This window comes from Argopecten irradians, unplaced genomic scaffold, assembly GCF_041381155.1.
Source record: "Argopecten irradians isolate NY unplaced genomic scaffold, Ai_NY scaffold_0610, whole genome shotgun sequence".
NCBI lineage: Eukaryota > Metazoa > Mollusca > Bivalvia > Pectinida > Pectinidae > Argopecten > Argopecten irradians.
The window spans coordinates 1-27,860 of NW_027188077.1; the positions used below are offsets into that span (position 1 = coordinate 1).

Genomic DNA, 27,860 nt, shown 5'->3' on the forward strand with positions numbered 1-27,860 from the left:
GATCAATGACAATGATTACATGAGTTAAAGAGCAGGATGTCAATATGCATCATATTCCAGAATATATGAAACCCACTGAGCCTGTGTGACCAATGTTTCGCTTCGACGATCATTATTTCCAGAACTATTACAGTTGCAGATTGACACCCGTGAACAAAGTTTATCTTTGGTCAGAACTTAAAAAACTTGAAAAATAATTAAAAAAAAAACCAAAACAATTAAAAAAAAAAAAAACCCAATATGCACGTCGCGTAGTAGAACCTGTGATACATCAATTGAATCTAGCCTCATCCTTGTCGGTGTACGTACTCCGTGTCGGGTAAAATGGCAGATATATGTTTGCATCCGTTATGTTTTCTCCTTATACAAAACCTTTCTGGGTGGTATGAATTATTCTTGGTAAAATTACTTTTAATCTATTACTTAATTTTTTTGCAATTATTTTGTTATCAATATTTAAAAGGCTTGTCCTTACAATTTTATAATACCTTTATATTGAGAATGTCTTTAACTTAAAGTTTCTTAAAAAATCCAATCAATCAATTTCGTAAATCTAATTTTTAATCACGTAACCAGTGTCTGTTATAGATTTCAAATTTAATCCCATCTTCGCCTGGGGAATTATTTAATTTTTAAATTGTTTATTTGTTTTAGTATGTTTTGCTATTCAATAGGCCTATCTAAATGCATAATTTCTTCGTCCTTTAATTTATTTTCTATACACTTTGTTAAGTATTCAGTTTAATCGTTACTCTATTGCTCTGTATTGGGATTTTTGTTTTGTAAACTTTGTCCGCTCAATGAGTATATTGAGTATATTATCGACCCAGTTCATTCGGTTCTTTCCTCAATTTTAATTCTAAACTATTGCGAATTTTCTGCGTTTTTTCTTTTCTTTCCCAAATGAAGTTTTCTATTGTATTAAGAACTGCTGAATCATTAGAGTTTGCCTGTATTGGTTTATCTAGCTATTCCTCTATGTGTTTAATTTCATCAAAACAAATGTTTATCTGGTTACAGACTATCATTATTTACTATTTGATCTTTATTTTTTTTTATAAGATCCCACCCTTCTAAAAATATTGTCATGTATTTCTATTTCCTCTATCCAACACTTCAAGCAAGATACTAGAGTATTTTGACAAAAAGATCACAATTAATAAACTTTTTCACTTAATTTCCAAGATACTAGTTCTTTGTTAGACTCGTATAATAATACTATATAATAATGATTATAGCGAAATTCATTATGGTCAATGTATGGACAATGTACGATCCACTTAATTATGTTTATCAAACAACAAAACTTTGACGATTATATTGTAAACAAGGCAGATAAAAAGTTGTTTGGTATTTCACTGGCAATGATGCCTTTAATCATGATGGTTCCATGGCGTTATTTTTTATGAAAAAAAACCCAAAATTTTCCATTAAAATTTAAAACAAAGTATTTTCTAAATTAGAAGAACAAGTAATCACATTTTGCTGAACTAATGAAGCTTTTAATCCATATCGACGTCAGTATCACCATGAAACGTATATTCGAAATTTGATTTTTATGGAAGCATATTTGAATACAAAATCTACACTTTCTCCACAAATACAATTAACATGACTATTTTATATATATTGTAATATAATTCATAGCCTTTTTAATGATATGAGTTCATTGACATTTAATCAGTCAGAACTCTTATCAATTTATTTTATATCTATTGGGAAATGTTCAAAATGAACTATAATGAGGTAAAGAATAAGATTATTGATTTGTTGTATTTTTTTTTTTTTTATTTTGTAGCTTTCCTCATTAATTCTATTAGCAACTAAACAAGATGAAAAAAATACGTACCAAAGTCCGCATTTGATCATTAGATATCGGTAAATGTTTAAATAGCTTGTACGATTTCGAACTGAGAAAAAATTGATCCTTTCTGTCTCACACTGGTATTCTGTATGTTTTTGTAATATCTACAACTCTCTTCTTATTTACTCATTTCCAATACTTGTCTTGGCTTAAATTGGGTGTTACAGATAACGCTCAACAATAAATGGTAAACATTTACGTATAGGGAATTATCAACTAAATGACTCATGTGTGTAGAAAAAAAATCAAAAATAAATGTTTTTGATAGGTAGTGTTCTCTAGGTAATAATATTATAATTATGGGCAGCCTGATTAACATTTAGGTTCCATTGTTTTTGTTTTAATTTGTAAATGAATTGATAAAAAAACAGGATTGAACAGTTCAGAATGAATCTTATTTTCATTTAAAATGATGACTATTGTGGATATTTTGAGCTGAAGTAACCGGTTTTGTCAATCAAGTGCTAAATAATAATATGGCCTAGACTTTAGTTATAGAACAGATAAGTGACTTTGCATCACCAATTGTTTTATTTGATTTAGTACATTCCCATACACTGTGGTATATGAAAAATAGCTTAGTTGGTTGGACTCTGTGATTTCTTGGATAGGTAAGGCATAAGAACAAAGTACTCATAAGCAGAAATATACATCTATCTAAGCCTTATGAATTTTAATAAATCATAACTTTTTGCGTCATCATTTTAAAAAAAAAACATGTTAAATCTAAAAAAAAAAAATTTTTTTTAATTAGTGTTATCTTAAATAGCGTCCACTAGCAGTCGACGTCATTTAATGACGGTCACATGCATATGACAGGCGACGCAGAACTGTCATATCGCATTTTAATTTTGAATACATAAAACTAATTACATTTCATTCTATTGACGGACTAATTTAGATCCAAATTGAGATAACAGGACAGCATCAATTACTTTACTTTCTTCCTGTTATCAAAAATGTGTAGTAGAAAGAAAGAAATTGATAAGTAATTTAAAAATTTTTAATGAAATATTCGTTTGTTGAAGTAGCCACTTTTTGTTCTGCTAATGTGTTCACCGTGACCTGTATAATACTCTTGAAACTACACCTGGCAACTGGTAGCTGTCTACTTAAAAGCCAGTTATATTTGCTAGCAAGTAAAGTCAATGCTGTCAGTTGTACATATTTCTTATCTAAAATCCTTATATCATATTATGAGTTTTATATGATAATGATTGTCAAATCACTTATATGAAAAACATATTTGATCAGACCAATGACGGAAAGAAATTATGAGGTTAGTGATAAGGGCATTGTTGGATGAAATGTTCGACGGAACATTCGTTGAACTGAAATGCGATGTTCCACTAATATGAACCTGTTTGGTTTTAGGTTTTCAATTGAGAGCATCAGAGCTGTTGAGGGATCAATATCAAGTTACCGAAATGTCATAAGTATGGACGACAAAATGTGGCGCGTTTTTCTATGTCCTTTCCCTTTCAATGAACCAAAATTGGAGTCATCATTGGGCTTGATTGAGACTGGAGTCATCTTATAATTTTCAAACGAAAACCGTTTGAAGCTGGCGTACTATTTCCCGAACAGTTACTATTTAGTACAACTAGAACATTTCGCTAAATGGAATTCGGTGATGTAGAAGACTTATAGAATAGTACCTGTTCATAGTCAATACATCACATCTGCTAGTTACACTACCAGCATTTATATTATACAACAGGAATACATAACATTAATACCGGGAAATTAAATATACTGAGCGCCGATGAAAACGCAACACTTTTTAATTGAATATTTTTCAATTAAGTTTCTTGTTCATATCAAACAAATTAATAATGTAAAGCTTGAGCACCTTACCTATGTATACAATAATGATTCGCATGACTGAACTTGCTTTCGGGCCGTGAAGCGGTCGATTGTTGAACAAGTACCTATCTGCACGTGCACACGGTATCAATGCGCGCTTGGTCTACCCATTACACGTGTACAGTCTTTGTGGATAGGAAGACTGTTTTCCACATTCAGATTTTGAACACGCCGTTTAGTTTTGAAACCGATGCCACGACGTACGGATACCCAGCGTCACGAAGTTAGGGGTATGTTGGCAAGCGGACTTGCGCGGCGTGAAATTGCGCGTAGAATGGGATGTTCGCCTTCTACTATTGTGAGACTTCATCAGCGGTACGTTCAATCGGGTTCTCTGAATGATAGACCGCGCCCTGGGAGGCAACGAGTGACGTCGGATCGACAGGACCGTTACATCCGGGTCACCCATCTCCGTGACCGCTTCCAAACTGCCTCCCAAACGGCCAGAACAACGATATGTATCAACAGAAGACGAATTTCGGTTTCTACTGTCCGCCGACGTTTGCGCAGCGCCGATTTGAAAGCCTGTAGACCCTTCCGTGGGAACATGTTGACACAACGTCGACGTCAATATCGCCTGACGTGGACCCGGAGGCATCGACGTTGGCTCATGCGCTAATGGAGACGCGTACTGTTCACGGATGAATCCCGCTTCCATCTCCGTAATAGTGACGGTAGAATTCGCGTGTGGATGCTACAGAGAGAGCGTTACGTCGATTCGTGCGTCCGCGAATGTGACCGTTGGGGTGGTGGCAGTGTCATGGTGCGGGAAAGGATATCCTTCGATCGCAAGACGCCCCTTGTTATCTTGGACAGTAATCTGACGGCACTGCGTTACATCGACGAAGTCCGACAAACTACCATTGTACCGTTCTTTCGTAATCATCCCGACGTCGACATTTATAGCAAGACAATGCTCGTGCGCACTCAGCAAGGTTGACACAGACTTCCTTTATCAACAGAACATTCAAACACTGCCCTGACCTGCCTTCTCCCCTGACCTCAGTCCGATTGAACACTTGTGGGACCAGTTAGGTCAAGCTGTGAAACGACGTCAGCCACAACCGCAAAATCGACGTGAACTTGAAATTGCCCTTCAGAAGGAGTGGAGGAACATTCAGCCAGTTAGAATTCAGCGTCTGGTTTGGTCCATGCCACGTAGGTGTCGTGCTTGTGTGGAGGCAAATGGTGGTCACATCAGATATTGAAAGTGTGAAAATGAATTTAGGGGGTAGCGTTTGAAACGTTTGTTTCATCCCCATTCACGGGCAATCTTTGACTAACTCACTGGTAGGAAACGACTCTCGAAATGTATACCTTTGTAATGAAATAAAGATTTTTTTCTGTTAAATTTGTGTTACCATTAAATTTTGCATATCATAACAGTGTTGCGTTTTCATCGGCGCTCAGTATATATCCGTATATTATAAATAGGTATGCATATAATATGGAAACTGCATATCGGCAAAAGTTGCTGGAACCGAACAACACAATTCAACATTTTACTAAAATGTAACCGATCTATGCATTTATGTAAATTTTATTTCAATATAAAATTTGTAATTTGACAAAGCCAGATTGTTGAATGGTTTTCAGGCAATAACCTAATTTTTGTTTTCTGGTTGCTAAGGAATAAATCTTATTGCTATAGAGATCAGGTTTTATTATTTTACGCAATGAATCGTTTGTTTTCAGACAATCGTCCATAACCGATCCTTTTATAAACTTGCTTTTTAGTTTTCAATACATTTTGAATACGATTAATAATTTAGAAAAAAATGGATACCTGACTAACGATTTGTATTTCGTGATATTTAGCACATAACATTGATATGATGTTCATTACTAAGTATTGTAACAGTTGCATCTCCAAGTATTTTACCTTTGAAAACGTCTGTGTTCTTTGGCCGAAATGAAGGTTAGCTTTCGGTTGCTAGGGTATAATATCAGTTGCTTGGGGGTTATTTTAACAATTTTCATCACGAATCACCTGTATTGTGGCTCTCTTAGTATGTAATATAGGTTTGCAAATTAGACACCTTACTTTCAATATGTTGGCGTTATATATAATGACAAAGCCTACTTGCGAAGCTACCAATACGGGGGTTTCGAGATCCCAAAACTATATAGGTAACGTACAATTTACCATCGATTAGTCCCACCTTCCGGTGATTATTACGTCACAAAAATCACGTCAAATGATGACGTCTTGGTGGGACTAATCGGCGTTAAATTGTACTTTACCAACGTCGTTATGGGATCTCGAAAACCCATTTTCTATGATTACCTACCTATGTACATTAGTATGATGCCAATCGTTTGGAATCGTTCAAATTTCTCTATGAGAAGATAGATCTAGTTTAGGTCTGTGGATTCTGATATTTCAAACACATTACGGGATTTGTGTTCAATAACACTGATGACGCATAATTTGATCCTTTATGCAGGTGCAACTGTAACACGTTTTTGAAGTTTAATTACGTCCATGTGTATTGTCTGGACGTCCACCAATTTCACAGAACACATACGCTTGACTATTTCTTCTTCAACACAAGTTCTAATAACTATCGTTTGTACTAATACATTGTATATCTAATCTCAAATGACTATAGCAAATACGCACTGTGATATAGTTATATGAAGAGTGTCATTTTTAGCCAGTGAATTACGTTGATATCAATTTTAAAGTCGAAGTAAAACTATATATTTATTATTAAATATTGACCACTTCCATCGAGCATCCACAAACTTCGATGATTAATTAACATATCACAGAAATGAAAAACATGCATTCATAATCATGCTGATCGTTGTATACTGATGTGTTAAGCCTATATCTGCTGTTTTATTCTTTAGATTAGAACCAAGCTCGACGGAAGTTTATGTAATTTAGCACCACTGAGTAAAGAACCAGCAACGCAACGATGGCTGATGTATATAATGAAGACTGAATTAAGACAATGCGATATCGATTAGTACTTGATTAGGTTTTTTTTTTTTTCTGATATCGTTGGTTATTGACCTATTAAAAATTGATGAACTGATTATAAAATGTTCCGTCGGTAAGACAATGCGATATGGATTAGTACTTGATTAGGTTTTTTCTGATATCATTGGTTATTGACCTATTAAAAATTAATGAACTGATTATAAAATGTTCCGTCCATGTTAAAACAAGTTTAACCATACAGCCAAGCATAACAGAAACGTTTGTATCTACATTGTCACTCCACAAAAAACATCATCCTATCTAGCGTGATATTGATGTGAATATGGATACAAGCCTGATGAATATATTTTTTATTTATCTGTTCCTCTTCATTGGTGAGTAACGAAATCAAATTGAACTTAAAATTATTGTTTACATAAAAAAAGATATACCTAACCTTATTTTCGCGGGTCAAAACTTTCCGGTTTGATTTAAAAACGAGAAAAACAAATATAAACGGTTTTAAAATTTTTGCGGTCTGGCTTTTAAGGTTTATATGTTTCAACCATTTCTTTGTCTCGCGCAAAAATCGCGAAAATACCATATCCGCGAAAATAACCGGCTATACGGTAGTTTGATTTACTACATCTTTGCTATAGTGATGACAACATATAGTTTTGTAAGCGGTGTTACACCACATTTTGAAAATGTAACGCACTTTGAAAAATTATTTCAAAGTACGTTAAACATGGTGCAGCTTCAACGCACTTTGACAAATACCTTTTTATTTCATATTGCATTAATATGGTACATTTCAACGCACTTTGACGCACTGTCAACTATCATCAGTTATATACCATGTCACATTTATATATTATTGCCTTCTTTTGAGGGCACTATGGTCTTATAGTGTTGTCGAGGGATGGCATAGTACTCGAGCCGGAAGCGAAGGTACTATGCCATCATGAGACAACACTATAAGACCATAATGCCCTCAAAAGAAGGCAATAATGTTTTCAGCACATAACGAATTAAAAAAAAAAACGATAGGACAAACAATTATGTACGATCACCAAAAACAATTTATGTAAACGAGTTCGGCCACGTCTAACGTTTAGAAATTGCATGGTCGGAGGCGTCTAGATATATTTTTCCAGACAGAAATCTTTGAAAATACTCACTTCATATTTCGTTGCTTGCTCAGTTCAATTTGCTATTTTGTTCTTTTGTAAATTCGATAGCATTCAAGTTTCCCAACCGTTACATTTATGTTTTGCAAGACGTCGTCCGCACACAGCTTGTTTGCCAGTGAACAGAGGAGATAGCGACAGTGACGTCATTTTCGTCAATATGACGTTCGTAACAAAAAGCGCACCAAGCCATAGTCCCGCGGAAAACCATAGTCCCGGGACTATGGCAAAATAGTGCCCGGGGGCTGAGCCAACGAAAAGGCGAGAAAAAGTCACGTTATGTATTAATTAGAAACATATACCAATATAGATTATTTTTAATGGCTTTCATAGTGCATAGTTTGAGTTTATATTATCTTTTAATAATAAACACAAAAGTATATAATATTTATTAAGTTTGGACATTTGTTGGTGTCAATGTTGTGTTTATTACCCTAAGGACCGAGGACGTTACTTGAGTTCATTAAGATTCTACTATGTCTTCATTTAAATAATAAAAACATAGATGATACACATTGGTTCTTGATGAAGAAGAGTAATATTTTATCTCGGGAGGTGGACACTTTAATATTTTCACTCGTTCGAACTAGAGTTAATTGAGTTACGCATTGCGTAACAGCAAACGGCAAACAGCAATTGTGATGATTTTAGTCGATTTAAATGTTTGCATGGATCACTTCGTCCGACGTCTCTTTGGTTTCTTTAGAAACACTTATCCTCTTTTTAAGCTAATATTTGCAGTAGAGTAGCAAGTCTGTGGTTGTTAAGCCCACGTTGTGAGCTGTTATGTGCGAAATGTAATGTGGTATCTCATGATGCTTTAGCCCATTGCTTACTTGATTGTAAACATCAAGATATATTTGATCTAAGTGATGAATTCTTTACAAATATTGTCAACAATTATCCAGTTGAGTTATACGTAAAATTAGACAATTAAGATAGACACGAACTTATTTGTGTCCTATTAGGGTACATCCCTGATTATATACAGGAACTAGTACCGGAAGATTTGCTTACGTTTGTTGTTGCTTTTCTTTGAAAGCTGCTGAATTAGCGTTTCAGTAAATATGTGTACATTCTTACATTTATATCATGATGTCTTTGAAGATGTCAGTTTGTATTTAACCATTTTTCCTTATTGATGTATTGAATTTTTCCCTTTCTCTATATATATATTTTCCTCTCAATTTTCTTATAATATTGTCCTGATTTATGACGTCAAATATGTGTTATTTATGTAATCGCTTTCCTTTTCCTTTTTGTAATCCTTTGTCTTAAAGTTTTGTATAAACTCTTCAATCATGGAGGAATAAAGTCAAAGAAGAAGAAGAAGCTGTTTTGGTGATTATTTTGTCTATCTTGTTTAGTAATATTACTAGTCTTATCATATGGGATAGTATTTGATGACATCACTGTTATCTTTATGTTTTATTTATTTTCTTTTTATAACGGGGATGACGAGTTGAATGTATATATAAGTATTAATTGTCATATCTAGATACAAAACCAGTTCAAAAATATGACAACCGATGCTTACATTAAATAGTCATTCCCGTAATAAAAAGAAAATAAATAAAAAAAATAAAGAATGAAAATAAAACTTAAGTGTCTATATACAGAAAAAAAGCATCTTTAAGCATTGATGTCACTCTTTTAAAATTTTATCTGGGTATTAATTATAAACATTGAATTAAAAATTGTTTGCAAACATTTTTGAGAATCCGCTACGCGGATTCACACAGTTTTCAATTAAGTTTTTTTCAATGCTTATAATTAATTTTATGATCTATTTGATAAAATATATGTTTAAATGTACCATTGATTTTCAAGGGATTCTTTCCCGAATCAATACGCAACGTCAATGGCTCGTTTTTTTTAATAAAAAGTATTGGCCAATCAGAAAGCCAGATTTGGTATGAAAACAAAGAAAACTTAATTATCTATTCGTGAATAGTAGATGAAATAGTCCCTTAGATAAATTGGATATACAAAGATTCATACAACACTTCAATCCAAATGTTTTGATTAGAATATGTTTTCATATTGATCAATTTTAAGAATATTTAAAGAGACTTCTGTAAATTCTCACATTTGGAGTCTGATGTTTATAACTAGTATGCCATAGACTAACTGTGAATAACAATACTGGAAATTATCATACATCGGGATTTGTCTAGAATTCCGACTTGAGCTCTTGACAAAAAAAAAATACACATCGTTGTAAGACAACATTTTTATGCACAGTCTGTTCTTGTTCATATGTCGCAGATATGAGCTGCCGTTGTCTGATGTTGTCTGGATACTGGAAGATTGATCCGAATTATCACTGGAGCAACACAACAGGTGGCATTGTCTACACGTTAGCAGGCAGCAACATATCGCTGAGGGGCTGTGCTGCCGTCTGTTTGTATAACTCGGACTGCCTGATGTTTGGGTACAGCGAAGTCACCGGAACCTGTCGTGGTTTCCGGTACATAGAGCACAGCTCGAATTCGACCCTTGGGGAGACAGAGGTCATCTACAAGCATGCACAAGGTAAGCTGCTTTGCAAATTATTATTTATTAAATTGATAAGTTTTAAATTTAAGTTGAATATGATGTCAATAAAATTATAAATAATCAGATTGATCTTGCACTAATTAGTCCGGAGGCTTGAACCCAATTTTGACCGAATCGTGCACTTTGTGACACAACTATCAAATTAGGTCATTACATTGACCTATTATATTGAGATATTTGAGAACGGGACCTCAAGCGGATCTTTCTACTGACGGCCATGGCGGCCATTTTTCAAAATGGCCGCCATAAAAATAATTAAAGTCCAATATCTTGAAAACTAAATGATGCAGAATCCTGATTTTTGTTCTATACCTATATTTTCAGGGTTACTGAATGCAAATATAAACATTAGTAATTGGTAAAAGCCGTTGGCCATCTTGCTGTGCAAAATGGCCGACATAGAAATGTTTAAATTCTAATATCTTGAAAACTAATTGATATAGAATCCCGAGTTTTGTTCTGTACCTATATTTCAGGCATACAAAAATCACTAGTTTAAACAGGGTCTTAAACCTTAAAGCCATGTTGATATTCAAGCTTAATCCATTAATTAAATGAGAAATTAATGTGTTCAAGGTGGCATTACTACGATGGCCGATTGCAGCCGTCACAAAACAACTACGATTTACTACATATATGTACATGTACATTTTTTAAAAACTGTACATGTACACAATACAACTACAATTTACTACATTTATGTACATGTACACTTTTTAAAAACTGTACATGTACATAATACAACTACGATTTACTACGTTTATGTACATGTACATTTTTTAAAAACTGTACATGTACACAATACAACTACAAGAGTCATTATCATTCCTTAAATTTTTAACCGATTGGTATTTCCCATGTGCCTATTACCATGTAATTGTATAGACCAAGTGACAACAAAGGCGAAGGTGTGCATTAATCACCGAGGAGGCAGTATATAGGTCATTACACACGATTGTAAATTGTAGCGTCGACTGTGCAAACTATGCGCCCTTCCTATTTTTTGATGCTGAAATTATACATTGATACCTGAAAATGGATATACTGGAAAAGTGTGACACAAGTAAGTATGCAACTTTATTGGCTATTTTATAAGAGAAACAATCATGTCTTGTCTAAAAATGAGTCATTCAACGGTTAAACATACCGCACTTATATGTAAACTTATTCTTAAACTACTTATGGTCACATTTGAATCATTCGTATGAAATTTTATTCCAGAAAGAATGCATGTGAACATTGTGTTTTTTATAGTAAACGAGAGCTTGGTTGCACTTGCTGAAGCGGATTTTTCGTACAAAGACATATCTGGAATGGTGTTCAAATATCATGGAATACATTTAAGGTATGATTTGTTTGTTTGATTAATTAACGTCCTATCAAAAGCTATGGTTATGTAAGGACGGCCTCCCATGTATGCGACGTGTTTCGTGTATGTTGTGCGAGGTACGTGTTTTGGGAGACTGCCGTATATTCATGTTGTGTCTTCTTGTATAGTGGAGCTGTTGCACTTTTTATAGTGCTATATCACTGAAGCATGCCGCCGAAGACACCAAGCAACAACACCCCACCCGGTCACATTATACTGACAACAGGCGAACCACTCGTCCCACGCCATGTATGCTGAGCGCTAAGCAGGAGCAGAAACTACCACTTTTTTAGACGAGTGTCTCGGCCAGGGGACAGAACCCAGAGCCTTCCGCACAGGGGCGAACGCTCAACTCAATGCCAAAAGTGAGACGGTGCCAAGGGAGGCATCAGAAAAAAGATAAAGTAAGTTAGGAAGAAGAGAAAAGATAAGATCCAAATTTAGTCGCCTTTTACGATTATGCAATAGAGGCAGCAGGTACAATTCTAACGCTCTAACTGCAGGGCATTTAAGGTATAATTTGCCCTAGTTGTATAGGTTCCCCTAGTTGCTAGCTGCTGTTATAGCAATTGATTGATTAACGATAAGTTGCTTTTAATATGATAATTGTTTTATTCACGTATATAAACACATACTTATTCACCTTATCTTATATCTATATATAACCTATGACATTTCCTGTCTTTTTTCGTGTGATTTGATACCAGCCGGAATGCTATTGGAAAAAGACTTAGCCGTCTTGGTGTTTTCTCTAGACGGGGCAAAACGGTTCACAGCGAAAGACAAGTCAGACAAGCTGCTATAGTACGTTTTATTTTAATTTGGTGGCTTTGTATGTACTTTGCAATTAAACATACATAAAAGTTAACAAATACATCTTGCTATTAGTTCATATTCCTGCATTTTACATGATATAATGGTTTTGATATACATATGTTTCTGATAGCCATCTGGCGCTTTTAGATATTATAATGTGTGTCCTACGAGACGATTAAAGAAACTGTACATTTTACTGTTGTTTAGGAGGCATTGCAGAATATCCCAGAGACTGTAAGGTATAGAAGCATGACAAATATTCTTCGTCGCAGAGGTTTACATGTGAGAAGGTAAGTATGTATACTATACAAGAGTATACATGTAACACGATGCTACATCTTATCGATGTAGCATTGATATTTAATTTTTTATAAACAACTATGACAACATGATGGGTCATTAAGATCATTTTAGTATACTAAGAGGCTAATGGCATCATACCTCCCTGGACAGGTCAACATGACTTTTACAGTCCAGTAGCATATAGTTTTCTAGAACAAAAGGATTGACCGCAATTATCTTTAATGTACATACTAATTTTATGTTTATGAATTACTGGGATTATAGATAGCATTTTACTTGTTTATAGGGATGTATAAGCGAGCAGTTCCTTCCAAGAAGTTTTCACAAATTATATAGAAAAAAATAATATATTTTTACATATTTTTTTTCGTAGAGACACGGTTATGACTTTGATGAGAGATATCGATCAAAGTGGGATAGCACTTCGTCGAAGGCGAAGGATTCAAAGAAGGATTTACACCTCTATGGGACGCAATCATGTTTGGCATGTTGATGGGTAAATGTATTTTCTGCATACGAATAATTGCCTGTCATTCATTTAACAAAATTCGAGGTCGATTATTTTGAAAAGACAATTACATATAGCCCGCAATGGCAGATTATCCGCGGTTTATCCATGGATATAAGCCTTGGAAGTACAAGTGCATCGTACACAAATAAAGGCATTTGAAAGCTAAATAAAATAAGTTTTAACCCATTTACAGGTATGACAAGTTGAAGCCTCATGGATTCGCAATTCATGGATGCATTGACGGGTAAGTGTTCATGACAAGTACTCTAACATATTGTTTGCTTATTATAACAATTAGTTTTATATATCCTTGTTGGCAAAATCGTTAGCAATCGTCAGTATTGTTGAAATAAGATTTTATTTGTTATATTTTCTTAGTCTGGTGATTGATTGGTGCAATCAGATTTTGTTCTTGTATGTAATGACTACGATTTCAGTCATTTTAGAGCCAAATGTGTATCAAATGCTTTCGAGTTCATCTAAATGCTGCACATAGTGAACACTGATCGCTCTTAAGACAACTTATATCGTAATTTTTAAGATCACTTTATGTATATATAGGTACTCCCGGAAAGTCATGTGGTTAAAGGTCGGCCCATCGAACAACGATCCAAGGATAGTAGCGACAAATTTCGTCCACTGCGTCGGACAAATGAAAGGTGATATTCTAATACACTAATATGCACATACAAAAAGGTCATTAGTAATACAATATATACCAGTATATAGGATCTTAAATGAGTGTTCATTTCATATTTTTTTTAAATGAGTCGAAGAAGTTTTTATTTTGGCGAGCATTGGCGATGTATATATATATATATATAAAAGGATAAATGTTTTTACTTATATCATATTTATCAATGGCTATTCAACATAAACACTCACTCACGAAGATCTGTTTTGTGTTAAGCGATCATTGTTATATTACTTATCTATATTATGTATATATTATCATTTTATTAACGTTTCAAACTTCATTTCAATACAATGCATCAGATTAAAACATAATATATATATATATATATCATAGACTATGCATATAGATCATAAAATTTGAATTATAAAAAAAGCCATTCAATAAATTAATTATCAACAAACGGTAAATAAAGACTATTTAAAATTGCTTAAATATATAAGTAAAAGCTATAAATTTTATCACAATTAATAAATATTGACAGTATCTTATATATAAGCATAAAAGTTCTCTAAAAATAGATATATATATTTGTCAATAATTTACTTAGTATCTTATAAATAAGCATAAGTATATCAATAGATATGTATATATCAATTATCTGCTTTGAATAATTAGTAAAGGAAATCCATTTTGTCACATTGTCAAATATATACAATATCTAACTATAAGAATTGAATGTTTTGAAATATATGTAAATAATCTACGATTTATAACACTATTATTAATATTTATAATAGGATGATATACATAATTATAAATATGTAAACCTATACATGATATAAACGTACATGTAATTTATTTTACATCGGTTAAACTTATGTGAATCACTATCGATGTCCCGGATGTAAGCGCGTGAGTAGTCTTAAGAATGGGAGGAAACCGGAGTGCCCGGAGAAAACATACAGACATTTTCACGTCTATGCAGGGGATCGAAAGCTTTCCCATTCGCCTTTCACCTAGGCGATCAGAAACCTTTATAACCCGAACTAAGGTCATTTACATCTATTTATAAGACTTTTTTATGCATTCCAGGCTGTCCTCTCGTTCTACAAGCGGATCCAGGAACGGAAAATGTCGTGATGGGTGCAATACAATGCGTATTTAGACAGCCACACTGATCAATTTTCTGGAGGAAATAGTTTTCGTGTCGTGAGATCTGTCTTCAACCAGGTATATAAATATATCGAATTGCATTGCCCCCTAAGAAGTCAATGTCAAATATTCCATAATAGTTTGCATGTTTTGAAAGCCAAAACCACTTTCCTCTAACGCCTGTCACACTTCACAAAAACATCGGTGTCATATATCAAAAGTGCATTGTTAAGACAGCAAGGTAACAGATGCTCGTCGAAGTCTTTCTTATTCCGCAAAACAGCTGATACATGTATTACATTTTTCCTGCTCTGAATATATATTGCAAATGTATTTATGCATATTAATTCATTTGTATTGTTCACATTTCGTTCAAATTTAAAGCGGATCGAGGCATGGTGGAGTATGTTGAGAAGACGTCAAACACAGTCTTGGTTACTTGCACTAAAGGATTTGGAAAGTAATGGACATTTCCATCGTGGAAATGAAAAAGACACGTAAGTCAATAAAGTCTTGAGAATCGTCATCTTCAGAAACTCCACGATGCAGAATAGTATGAAATATTTTAACGGAAAAATGATTGTTCTTGAATTTAATAATATCAATCTTGAAGAAAATGACAATCACTTAATTCCATTTATACATCTAATGTATACTAGATTAATTGCAGGTATTGTCTTCGTTTCTGCCTGATGCCTCTTATTCAAAAAGAACTTGATTCCATTGTTGACGAGTGGAACCACCACTATGTATCGTTCAGCAGACAAGCATCGTGTCCTAATGGTCGGCCTGATGTTTTATATTCCCTATGTGAAAATACAGGTATATAATTTTATAAATTTGGTTTTCTTACTTAATAGATAAAGGTGTAAATGAACATAATACGGAATATTTGTTATGCTTAAGCTAAACTGTTCAATTAGCAATGTCAATAATAAGTGTTTTAGCCGCCGATTGATATGATTAATAGTTACATTTAACAAGATAGTGTAGCAATGACCGCTTGATCGAAAATATTTGCAAATGCACATGTTTCGTGTTGATTGTATATTTTTGAAATATGCAACTAAGGTCAGTGTGTATGCGCATCCCTGTGTGTGAACGCTTCTGTTGAAAGTGTCGTCCTTCTGTTTCATCACAAATTTAAAGTACTCGTAATATAAGAACTAATAAATCTTGGTTTACTTAAAAAATGCTAGCATAACGATGCGAAATATTTAGATGATCAATATTGTATATTGATTAATAATCGATGACATTTGAACTGATCAAGCTTTCATACCATCTAATACAGGTGGATCAGAATGTATTCAGACTGTGGCTGACAATGATTTAGATTGGGCGATAACAGAGTGCACAATGTCCTCAAGAAGTGGATCCTTTGACTTTGACGATATTGCGTCAAACACTTTTCAGCGAAATGGATGGATTGACGCATTTACATGGCCAGAAGCAATCAGAAACTATATGTTGTTATCTAACGCTGTTTAATACGATCGTACTCTTCTGAATTTTATTGCATCTATAAGTGTAGAATTGACTGTCATACGTATACCATATCAATAACTTATTGGATATCAATAATTTCACCAACACGAGAACACATATATGTATTAGGACATATCTTTAATTCGCATATGGTAAAACACATATTTATTTGCATGATTATCAATTAAGTAATACTGATTATATTTAATAAACAACATGAAAAAAAAATATAACTTTGATACTTGCGTCGTTCAGATTTTACATTCATTATCAACTTGACATAGAAAATTTGGATTGTATGCCGATTGTGTTCATTTTCGAAGAATAAAAAATAATTTGCGTTATCACCCGAAACTTTTGTGTTATTACTGTACGTGAAACTATCGCGTTATTAGCAAGTCATATTTAATATGGACAAGCAAGATTACAGGGACACGAAAAGGAATCGCAATTAGATAATCATTAAATAAAATAATCAAATATGAAATTTCTATACATAGTCTCATTGTTGGTTTTTAGTTTTAACTAATTATTTTCATGGTTTTTTTAAATAGCAATAACAAATGTCCTGAAAATCATGCAGGTACTTGAATATTGACTAAATATGCAATAATTCTGATTCTTTGTTGAACTGTCATCCGATTCCAAACATAATATCTCAGTAATCAATTCTGCTGATAGGTGATGTACACGTATTAAAACATCAACGTAAAACAAAGACACAAATCAAGGATAAAACATGTACTAATATAGCTAATACCAAAACGATTTTGTGCATGTTTTTAGCTCACCTGGCCCGAAGGGCCGGTGAGCTTATGTCATGGCGCGGCGTCCGTCGTCCGTCGTCCGTCGTCCGTCGTCCGTCCGTCCGTCAACATTTCCTTTAAATCGCTACTAGTCATAGAGTTCTGCATGGATATGTAACCAAATTTGGCCACAAACATCCTTGGGGGAAGGGGAACAGAACTTGTATAAAATTTTGGCTCTGACCCCCCAGGGGCAGGAGGGGCGGGGCCCAATAGGGAAAATAAAGGTAAATCCTATAAAACGCTACTTGTCCTAGAGTTCTGCATGGATTGTAACCAAATTTGGCCACAAACATCCTTGTGGGAAGGGGAACAGAACTTGTATAAATTTTGGCTCTGACCCCCGGGGGGCAGGAGGGGCGGGGCCCAATAGCAGAAATAGAGGTAAATCCTATAAAACGCTACTTGTCCTAGAGTTTTGCATGGATTGTAACCAAATTTGGCCACAAACATCCTTGGGGGAAGGGGAACAGAACTTGTATAAATTTTGGCTCTGACCCCCTAGGGGCAGAAAGGGCGGGGCCCAATAGGGGAAATACAGGTAAATCCTATAAATCGCTACTTGTCCTAGAGTTCTGCATGGATTGTAAACCAAATTTGGCCACAAACATCCTTGGGGGAAGGGGGAAAGAACTTGTATAAATTTTGGCTCTGACCCCCCGGGGGCAGGAGGGTGGGGCCCAATAGGGGAAATAGAGGTAAATCCTATAAATCGCTACTTGTCCTAGAGTTCTGCATGGATTGTAACCAAATTTGGCCACAAACATCCTTGGGGGAAGGGGAACAGAACTTTTAGAAATTTTGGCTCTGACCCCCCAGGGGCAGGAGGGGTGGGGCCCAATAGGGAAAATAAAGGTAAATCCTATAAAACGCTACTTGTCCTAGAGTTCTGCATGGATTGTAACCAAATTTGGCCACAAACATCCTTGGGGGAAGGGGAACAGAACTTGTATAACTTTTGGCTCTGACCCCCTGGGGGCAGGAGGGGCGGGGCCCAATAGGGGAAATAGAGGTATATCCTATAAAACGCTACTTGTCCTAGAGTTCTGCATGGATTGTAACCAAATTTGGCCACAAACATCCATGGGGGAAGGGGGAATGAACTTGTATAAATTTTGGCTCTGACCCCCCGGGGGCAGGAGGGGCGGGGCCCAATAGGGGAAACAGGGGTAAATCCTATAAATCGCTACTTGTCCTAGAGTTCTGCATGGAATGTAACCAAATTTGGCCACAAACATCCTTGGGGGAAGGGGGAATGAACTTGTATAAATTTTGGCTCTGACCCCCTGGGGGCAGGAGGGGGGCGGGGCCCAATAGGGGAAATAGAGGTAAATCCTATAAATCGCTACTTGTCCTAGAGTTCTGCATGGACTGTAACCAAATTTGGCCACAAACATCCTTGGGGGAAGGGGGAAAGAACTTGTACAAATTTTAGCTCTGACCCCCCGGGGGCAGGAGGGGCGGGGCCCAATAGGGGAAATAGAGGTAAATCCTATAAATCGCTACTTGTCCTAGAGTTCTGCATGGATTGTAACCAAATTTGGCCACAAACATCCTTGGGGGAAGGGGAAAGAACTTGTATAAATTTTGGCTCTGACCCCCCAGGGGCAGGAGGGTGGGGCCCAATAGGGGAAATAGAGGTAAATCCTATAAATCGCTACTTGTCCTAGAGTTCTGCATGGATTGTAACCAAATTTGGCCACAAATATCCTTGGGGAAGGGGAACAGAACTTGTATAAATTTTGGCTCTGACCCCCCGGGGGCAGGAGGGGCGGGGCCCAATATGGAATTAAGAGGTTAATATTCAAATTCCTTCAGAAAAGAAACAATGAACCTGTATTCAGAACATGACTTGACATTACAAACCAGGTGAGCGATACAGGCCCTCTGGGCCTCTTGTTTGTTTTCATAGCATGTTTCGTTTATAAAGTTTTCAAACTTCAGCAAACGTTTTCGCAGTCATTGTCACCAAGTCTTCATTCGAAGGTGGTATCTTCTCGTGTTATCTTGTATCTTAACACTACCAAGAAGTCAAAATCTCGCTTTATTCTAGTCCGAAGAAGTCATTCATAAATCCTATATCCATGTTGTCACTTGATATACGTAAGGGTACAGTCATGTGGTTGACGCATGTACTGGCAGTAGGAAACATAATATCAGCAAAGTCAATCTTTGGCTGCAATGCAAACCCCAGCAATGGAATCGTGGACGACCCTGTGGCAAATTTCAGTATATGTTCTAAAGTGACTCCTGGCCGCCTTCCCGCTGAAAATTAATTGATTTAAAACAATATATCAGGATATATCCAAGCTAAATATCGTAGTCACGGAAACAGATTACGTAAAAGTTAAAACTTGTCATCTTTGGCTTATTACTACCTTACAGAATAATGGTATGTCACCGAGACAATTAAATTTCTTTGATCAACTGTAATTGTATAAATAATACACTGTATGTTTTCTCTAATGTAAATACCAGCAGTTGATATGTCTAGCGTAATTAAGGTGGAAACAACACTTTGAGTTATTGATTAGACCAAATAGGCTGTACAACTCTATCAATAAAGTACATACTACGCTTTGTCATTCTATGGTTATCAGTAATTTGAGTGCAATGTTTACTGTCATAGATTCTATTTTTTGTGTTTTTTTCGTACCTACCATAAACATCACGAAGATATCGTGTAAATTCACGACACGCCACTTCTTCATCCCTTCGACGATTTGTACCTTCCTCTGACAAGCCGAATCGGAAAATCTGTAGAATTTTGTTCACATTCAATGTTGCAGAGGACGATGGCGTAAACAGGTATTTGATGGTGCTTTTAGCATCCATTAACTGCAAACAAAAATAAATGGATTGTTAGTATTTCTGTAAACGTTTTTATAATATTTTAAAGAATGGTCTTTTATTAAACATAATCCTATGTGTAGTGAAACAATTCGGTTTTTTTATACTTTTTTTAATATTCAATTAATTTGGTGTCAAACTGAGGTTCACCTGTTCAATGCCAGGTCTGGAAAGGCCCTTTCGAAACTGTTTGAGTTCTTCTCCAGGCGGCGAGTTAGTCAACACTGCAACCAGAAAATCGGGATACGGCCCACCTTGTATCGGACTCAGACCTTAAACAAATTCAAAGAATTCTCTTCAAACCTCACGGTCATAATTCAAATAAAGACTTTGAAACTAAGTGATAAAGCAAGCATGTCAATTATTACCATCGGTACAAAATATCTACATAACAGTAAATGGAAAGATATCATTTTGGCGCTTGATTTATATGTCTCCCAATCTAGTAAACATATAATATGCATAATTGCGTTCTCGCAATGACACTAAACACAAACTTTACCTCAAAATCAGTTAACAAATCAATTTCACTGTTCCCTTTAATATATGACTTTGTTGTCCTAACTGTCTAATCCAATGTCATCTCTGTATGTATCTCAAAATAAACTTCACAGCTTCAGATTCTTATCCAACCTCCAACGTCAAAATTAACTCCAACTCTACATAACCTCCAAATTTCCACCTAAAACTAAATTTTGACATATCCGTTCACCTAAACTAAACATATATTATACGTTACAAGTGTTCGGAACTAATAGGCATTACAATAAGGAGTGGGACATTAAAATACAGAATGGCGTCTACCGTATCTACAGAGAGAGGGAGAGAGAGGGAGGGGGTTAAAAACCTCTACTTGACCAGGAGGGAGGGTACATTGAGATACAGAGGGTCGGACCTTAAACCTATTAGTCAATACCAGCCCTGAACAGAGCATTGCAAGCTATTGTAACTGTTCCCTTACATCCATCCTCTCCCTTTATGTAGGAATTTATAGTTCTACAGATACGCTAGTTGCTATGCACTAATGGGTATTAACTAAGAATTATACACAATGTTCACCTGATATTCCCACATATTTTCCTTCATACAGCTTAAAGAATTTGAAATGAGTTTAATATATCTAACATTCCATAACTCCTCCATTTAGAAACGTAAACGGACGACGGACATCGGATTATCACTCGTAGCATTAACATTTGTAAACCTTCGGCAGATGACCTTAATGCTCAAATAGATCGTATCATATTTACAGTTTAAAATACCATACTTGCTATCTGATGTATGCCCATGAAAGCAAAATTAAAATGCATGTTTATTGTGCAGCACACTAAATCTTACATACCGATGAATAGTCCAGCGTAAAAATATCTGGATCGGGCAAGAAACTCCTCGCTGATCACCAGTCGAAAGAGGCAATCTTCCTCTGTGAGCATAGTTTATTTAATTTGGTTGATCACACCTTACAAAAACTCTTTTCTCGGCCCACCATAGTCTTGAGCCAGCTCTCCGTAATAATTAACTTCCAGGGGGAAGCGGATATTTTCGATATGTTCAGCCTCCTCAAACGCGTCGTTTAATAACGAACCATGTCGGTTCACAAATATTGGCGAGGTCTCCCCAACGATAACCTCGCTCTCACTCTGCACATCCAAAGGTCGACCTTGGTGGAATTTCTTTGTATATGCACTCATTATCGCCACTGGTTCAGAAGTTTCCAATCTGTAAATATTCAAGCGGAGAGTTACATGTATGTACGACCAGCAAACGCTCATATCCTTTAAACGACCATGACATATTAATCCGTAATTATCTATTTTTTCATGTCCCCACTAAAACCCAAAGTGGCCCTAATTGCTAAACATTGATGAAAATGCCCAAATACACGAATCCAGATTTAAGTATTGTTATTTTAAGCTTCCTTTCCAATAATATGGTTACGGATAAGAGAGGTGATTCCAAAGAAATGTATTCTCCATTCTAAAAATCTAAACGCCCCCCCCCCTTCCCTCTTTCCAGGTCAAAAAGAGATAAGACACAAGATTAAATTGGAGATGTATGATAATAACTATAATATAATAAAAGCTGACTAGATGAACTATGCCACATAGTTGAGTTAAATATGTTTCTTTCTATGCGAGTCGAGAACTCAATAAGAACTACAAATAGAAAGTTAGATGCAAACTGTTTTAAGTGTATATAATTCATTACAAAAATCATGGACGCTCACGATGAACAGACAACAATAAAACTTACCTCGACAGAACTTGCCGAACCAAGGCAGTCGCTACTTCTGTGCCATTAGTATGTGATGCAGAAATGGCATCTGTGATTGGATCCTCAGAAGGTTTACTGAAATCAAAAGTCAATAATGTGAGAAATTAAGCAAACAAGACATTGGAAATGTTGTGATATACTTATACCTAACGAAAACATTTTGTAGAAGTCATAATTAAATACCTTATGCACTGTCCCATCATAAATGTGTAACTGCAGTGCCTGATTAAAAATGATACACGTATTTTTCGTCATAGTGTCGGCTTACCAATTCGGAACTTTGTTTCCGGAGAATATAAACAAATCATTGTCTGAATTTAACTTTTATGACCACGTCATTGACAGACCTGGTGATGGTTTTTGCCACGGAAATGTGGATCGCCGACTTTGTTGATATATCCATTAATCTGTCATCTGTTTTCACATGAGTCGAGCCCAGAGAAATTTCCAAAAAAAAGGAAGATATGTCAATCTTCTCGGCTGCATATTCAAGTATTGTCTGTTAAAATACAATACAATATTTCAATTCTTTCATTTACAAATTAACAAGTTTAAAGTTTGTTTTGTTCTAACAGTTAAATTGTGAAAAGAATGAAAGTTATCAAACTATGTTTCATATGGCATATCTTAAAAAAGTGTCTGGTAATGAATTCTTGTATTTATGTGAACCAATTATTCCAAGTGATGAAAGTGTTTCAAAATCGACTGATAACAGTTAAAATTAGTTTTTGAACCCCTTTCAAAAGTTTCTATTACCATGATAACGAAATAAAGACTTAAAGTTAATCGAAAATTATGTATTGACTGATTCCAAGGACAATTAGTGTATGAAGGTTTTTTAGGGATGTCGATAGTAATCGTATGGCAGGGAGGGGAAGGTGTACCTATTGTAATTAGCATTACAGTGTTATTTTTACAGTGTCATACATTAGATGGTTAGTTAATATGAAGAGGAAGAGCATGTGATGTTCTACTGGGTATTGAAATTGTATACCATGACTCTAAACTTATCTAACTTTTATGGCATGCCACACAACGAATGACTGTTGTCAGGCGACGTGGTGGGGCAGGAGGGGGAGAAGCCTATAGCTAGCTGTCCACTATTCTTTGAAATATTAGCAGGGAAGGGGAAAAGCCAGTGTCATGGGTGATTCCGTTATCGATAGTTACGGGACGTAAAAGGAAGGGGAGGGAGTAGGGCGGGGAGGGGGGATCACATGTTCAGCTTAATCATAATTATGGTATCAGTTTCAGCACTATATTCCAATAAATTGATATGGAATGCTGTTATGCCGGGATGGTATTAGCACGTTAACTTAGGCATTAATTATAAATATACATGGAGCTTACCAAACCGCTTGCGTTGTTGGGAAACGTCTCTACAAACTCGATGTCCGCAAAGTGGAAGGTTACCTCCACAGACAATGGAATGGTATCATCATTCTGATTCTCATCTTCTAGTTCTACATTCGAGTCTAACGTTGGTTCCCTACTTGTTGTTGTCTGAAGTGTTGGTAGGTCCTCATCAGAGGAACTGGAAGTCCAAAGCTCTATTGCTTGGTTAGCATGGAAGTTACCTGTGGTATTTTGATTACAAAAAAGAAACACATGTTTAACATAAATTCACCTAGTAATTATTCACAAAATATCTATTTTAAAGTCACGTTCATACTTTCAACACATTTTATTATACATATTATAACGGTTATTCACCAAAGAATTAAAACCCATAACAATATACATAGGTACTTTAATTCCCAGTAGTCAATCTAACAAACGAGGTTGGAAATGCGTTTGGTATGGCTACATTAAAAAGATACGATGTAGTTCTCTGTTAAAATTTTTGGCATAGAAAGCACTAGTGGGAACTTTTTCATTTCCCTTGCAATACTTTCAATTTCATAGCTGAAGTCACGGCATATAAGTTAGCCACTGGCTTATAGTTTTAAGTTTATCCTATCATGGCGGATAAGATAATTTTCTTCTTGAAATGAAAATAATATTACCTGTTTCGCAGATGTATAAACGCAATCTATCGAATCTCTTCGTGGGATCCAGTAAATTGCGATAACCTTCTATGGAGAATTCCTCTGAGTTATCAGGTAATTTTCCTACTGGCGAACCATCTGGATATAATAGCATAAACTGTTTGCTATTCTTGTATTTCCGACGGAAAGAACTGTTCAGTTGTTGAAACTTCATAAATGCCAGGTTCTTTAATTCTTCACTGGTGTTACCACTTTTCTCACAAGGACCAACTACCACGATACCTCCACACCCAGATAAATTACTGCTTGTAATTTTTGTAAATCTCCCTGCCTTAAATTGGCCGTGACCTATTGTCATCTACAAAAGAAATTAAGGAAAAACTAGGAACATACGAAAACACATATATATGCAGAATTCATCTAAATGATATTTTTTTATATTATATAATTGGTATTTATTTTATTTATATGAGCATCATAGTAGATGAATCAAATTAAACACATTAGCATACATATGCAAATGATTTTATCTTAAGGAATCGAATATCAGCCTATCGGCTGATATTCGATCTGATTTGATGATTGATATATATATTTAAAATGCTTTTATTGAATTTCTTTAAATTCCATGTATCAGTCATTCTACTAAAGAGCCTTACGTATTTAGCCACACTCAAGAAAACGTCATACCATTGTTGTTGTACATTCATTTCTTTTCGTGACTGCGGTTTTTCGTCTTAGTGACGTGTTGGAATTTCTCTGTCTTGTTGCCAATTGATTTCTGTATGATTCGAACAGCCCGAAACGTGTACCACTACTACCTGAAACTATCAAGGGGATCTGACAACTGATTACTGTTGGATCTACAACAAAACAACTTCTTAAACTTATATTAACCACATTTATTTCTTCGAAAGGAGGCGAAAGAAAGATAAAGAAAGTGACTCCAATTCTCGGTCACGCTCAACCTATGAATCAAACAAGGCAGCCGTGTATTTACATATGTTAGGCAATTATATTTATGTTTTAAATGTAAAAATGTTAAAAACTCACCGGAATACTGATTTACAGCAAGAAATATTCGGCCATGCATCTTCCATCCCCCGGCTGGTTCGACAAAAATATCATTCCGACAAAGTATGTGATGTTGTTGCTCCTCATCTTTGTCAACATATCTCAATGATGTGAGGTTTGGAAAAGCACTTCCTAGAACATAAGACAAGTATATTCAACTTTGCTCTATTTCGTTGGCCTCTTGAACACTTGTAAAAACGAGAAAGAGTATCGAGCATAATCAGCAGGTTATTTTGAGGATATTTTTTCTCTTCATAACATTTAGATGTTCTCTCTTCGGAGGTTAATATGAAAAGAAGTAAATGAAATTTGAAAATGATGTGGTAAATTCCACCCAAAGTTGTGTGCCCTCATTAACTACAAATTGTATGAAATGTTCTGAATCAGCAAAATTTAATTATTCCGTTTTCCATTTATCATCGTAAAACCAACATTTGCCAAAATAATCTTTCTGCAGTTACAGTAACCTGTGTGGATGACTTGTTTATCCCAAATTTTATCCAGAGGTTATAAATGCGTTCTCAAGTTATTGTCTGGACACCAAAATTTGAACAAACAGACAGAGGGATGCAAACACAATGCTAATAGTCCCGGCAGGGAATTCATAAATTAATGTATAAGTAAGGATAATAGACGCCAGTGACAGCTTGAGTTTTGGCTTCACGAAACTTTTACTATACATCAAAAGATCTTAACTGGTGTTAAATATACTACAACACCATAGTAATGACATGAAATCAAAATTGACGGGATGATATAGATATAAATGACATAATGGATATAGAGGATCTAACATGAGTGGCTAAGTGATACAAAATTTATCAAACGAGTTCAATAGTTTGATATGCCACGAGCATTTAGATAAATTTCATAATACATAGTCTCGAGTGTTTCATTATATCCTTCACATAGTTTTTGAATAATAGAATTGTAAGTAAAAAAAATATTTCGTCTCTATATATAATCCTAGAAATCCGTCTCGGATGTGACGTTTCCGTCTACTGAGACATTCATGCGACGTCATATGTAGACGGAAGCATCACATCAGAGACGGATTTCTACTGTTTTATATGGATAAGAAATTAACAGTTTTACCTATATTTCTATTAATAAAAGTTATGTGAAAATAGAATCTTACACTCGTGACTCTGTAATATGAAATTTATAAAACACCTGAAGGTTCGTAGAATATCAAATTATTGAACTTGTTTGATAAATTTCATATTACATATATAGTCACTCCTCTATGTATATTGTTAACCATATAAGTGCAATCTATTTTGAAACTTAACTTACTCAAATCCTCTATAGTTAGATTACAATCCTCAGGTACAGGAAACATAATCACCGTTGCATCTTTATCCTCTGCACATCTTATATGAATGTGGTGTGACCTAAGTGGTAATGTAATGTTATTTTAGCAAGACATGTCTCCAAACACAAATTCTAAACATACAGATGTATAATGTTATGTATATGTGAGCTTTAAGTATCTTTACACACATATCATAGCATAATCTCATTAAGTTTAGTTAAAAAGAAATTCTGAAAACAAAAAATTGTTTGTTTTAAACAAACAATCGATACTTACATGTTTTAAATATCCAGTTGTTCTCCCGAGTAATTCCGTAACATGGTGTGATGGCTCTTGTTTCTGCCTCCTCATTTATTTACCGTCATATCAGACACGTGTTAAATATCAAACCGATTTGACCCGGTAAGGATTCTAAAGAATGTTAATGGCACTTGTAGTTGTATTATGTACATGTACAGTTTTTAAAAAATGTACATGTACATAAATGTAGTAAATCGTAGTTGTATTATGTACATGTACAGTTTTTAAAAAATGTACATGTACATAAACGTAGTAAATCGTAGTTGTTTTATGTACATGTACAGTTATTAAAAAATGTACATGTACATAAACATAAAATGTAGTAAATCGTAGTTGTTTTGTGACGGAAAGATGTAAAAGATGCTATCGGCCATCGTAACTGCAGTCTCCCGAAACACGCACCTCGCACAAACATACACGCAACACACCGCATACATGGGAGGCCGTCCTTTCATGACCATAGCTGTTAATAGGGACGTTAATTAATCAAACAAACAAACAAAAAAAGGATATGTAAATGTACTGACAGGACTGATAAAAATCCCTCACTGTTAGTAAGCAATTTAAAA

At 35.1% G+C, this 27,860-nt stretch overlaps 2 protein-coding genes and 1 pseudogene across 2 annotated transcripts; 1 reads left to right on the top strand and 2 right to left on the bottom strand.

Moving 5' to 3' along the window:
- The first annotated feature begins 11,047 nt into the window (after nucleotides 1-11,047).
- LOC138313192 (uncharacterized) lies at nucleotides 11,048-17,111 on the top strand (annotated as a pseudogene).
- Nucleotides 17,112-19,318: 2,207 nt separating this feature from the next.
- Nucleotides 19,319-27,580, bottom strand: LOC138313193 (uncharacterized). The gene is made up of 11 exons (XM_069253760.1): nucleotides 26,973-27,580; nucleotides 25,656-25,808; nucleotides 25,293-25,429; nucleotides 24,621-24,960; nucleotides 23,965-24,191; nucleotides 22,962-23,113; nucleotides 22,594-22,689; nucleotides 21,683-22,059; nucleotides 20,491-20,612; nucleotides 20,151-20,328; nucleotides 19,319-19,755 (listed from the first exon to the last, which is right to left on the bottom strand). The coding sequence occupies exons 1-8, from the start codon at nucleotides 27,016-27,018 to the stop codon at nucleotides 21,801-21,803; spliced, it is 1,410 nt and encodes a 469-aa protein (XP_069109861.1). The 5' UTR covers nucleotides 27,019-27,580; the 3' UTR covers nucleotides 19,319-19,755; nucleotides 20,151-20,328; nucleotides 20,491-20,612; nucleotides 21,683-21,800.
- Nucleotides 19,535-21,773, bottom strand: LOC138313191 (G2/M phase-specific E3 ubiquitin-protein ligase-like). The gene is made up of 4 exons (XM_069253759.1): nucleotides 21,683-21,773; nucleotides 20,491-20,612; nucleotides 20,151-20,328; nucleotides 19,535-19,755 (listed from the first exon to the last, which is right to left on the bottom strand). The coding sequence occupies exons 1-4, from the start codon at nucleotides 21,771-21,773 to the stop codon at nucleotides 19,535-19,537; spliced, it is 612 nt and encodes a 203-aa protein (XP_069109860.1).
- Nucleotides 27,581-27,860: the final 280 nt, after the last annotated feature.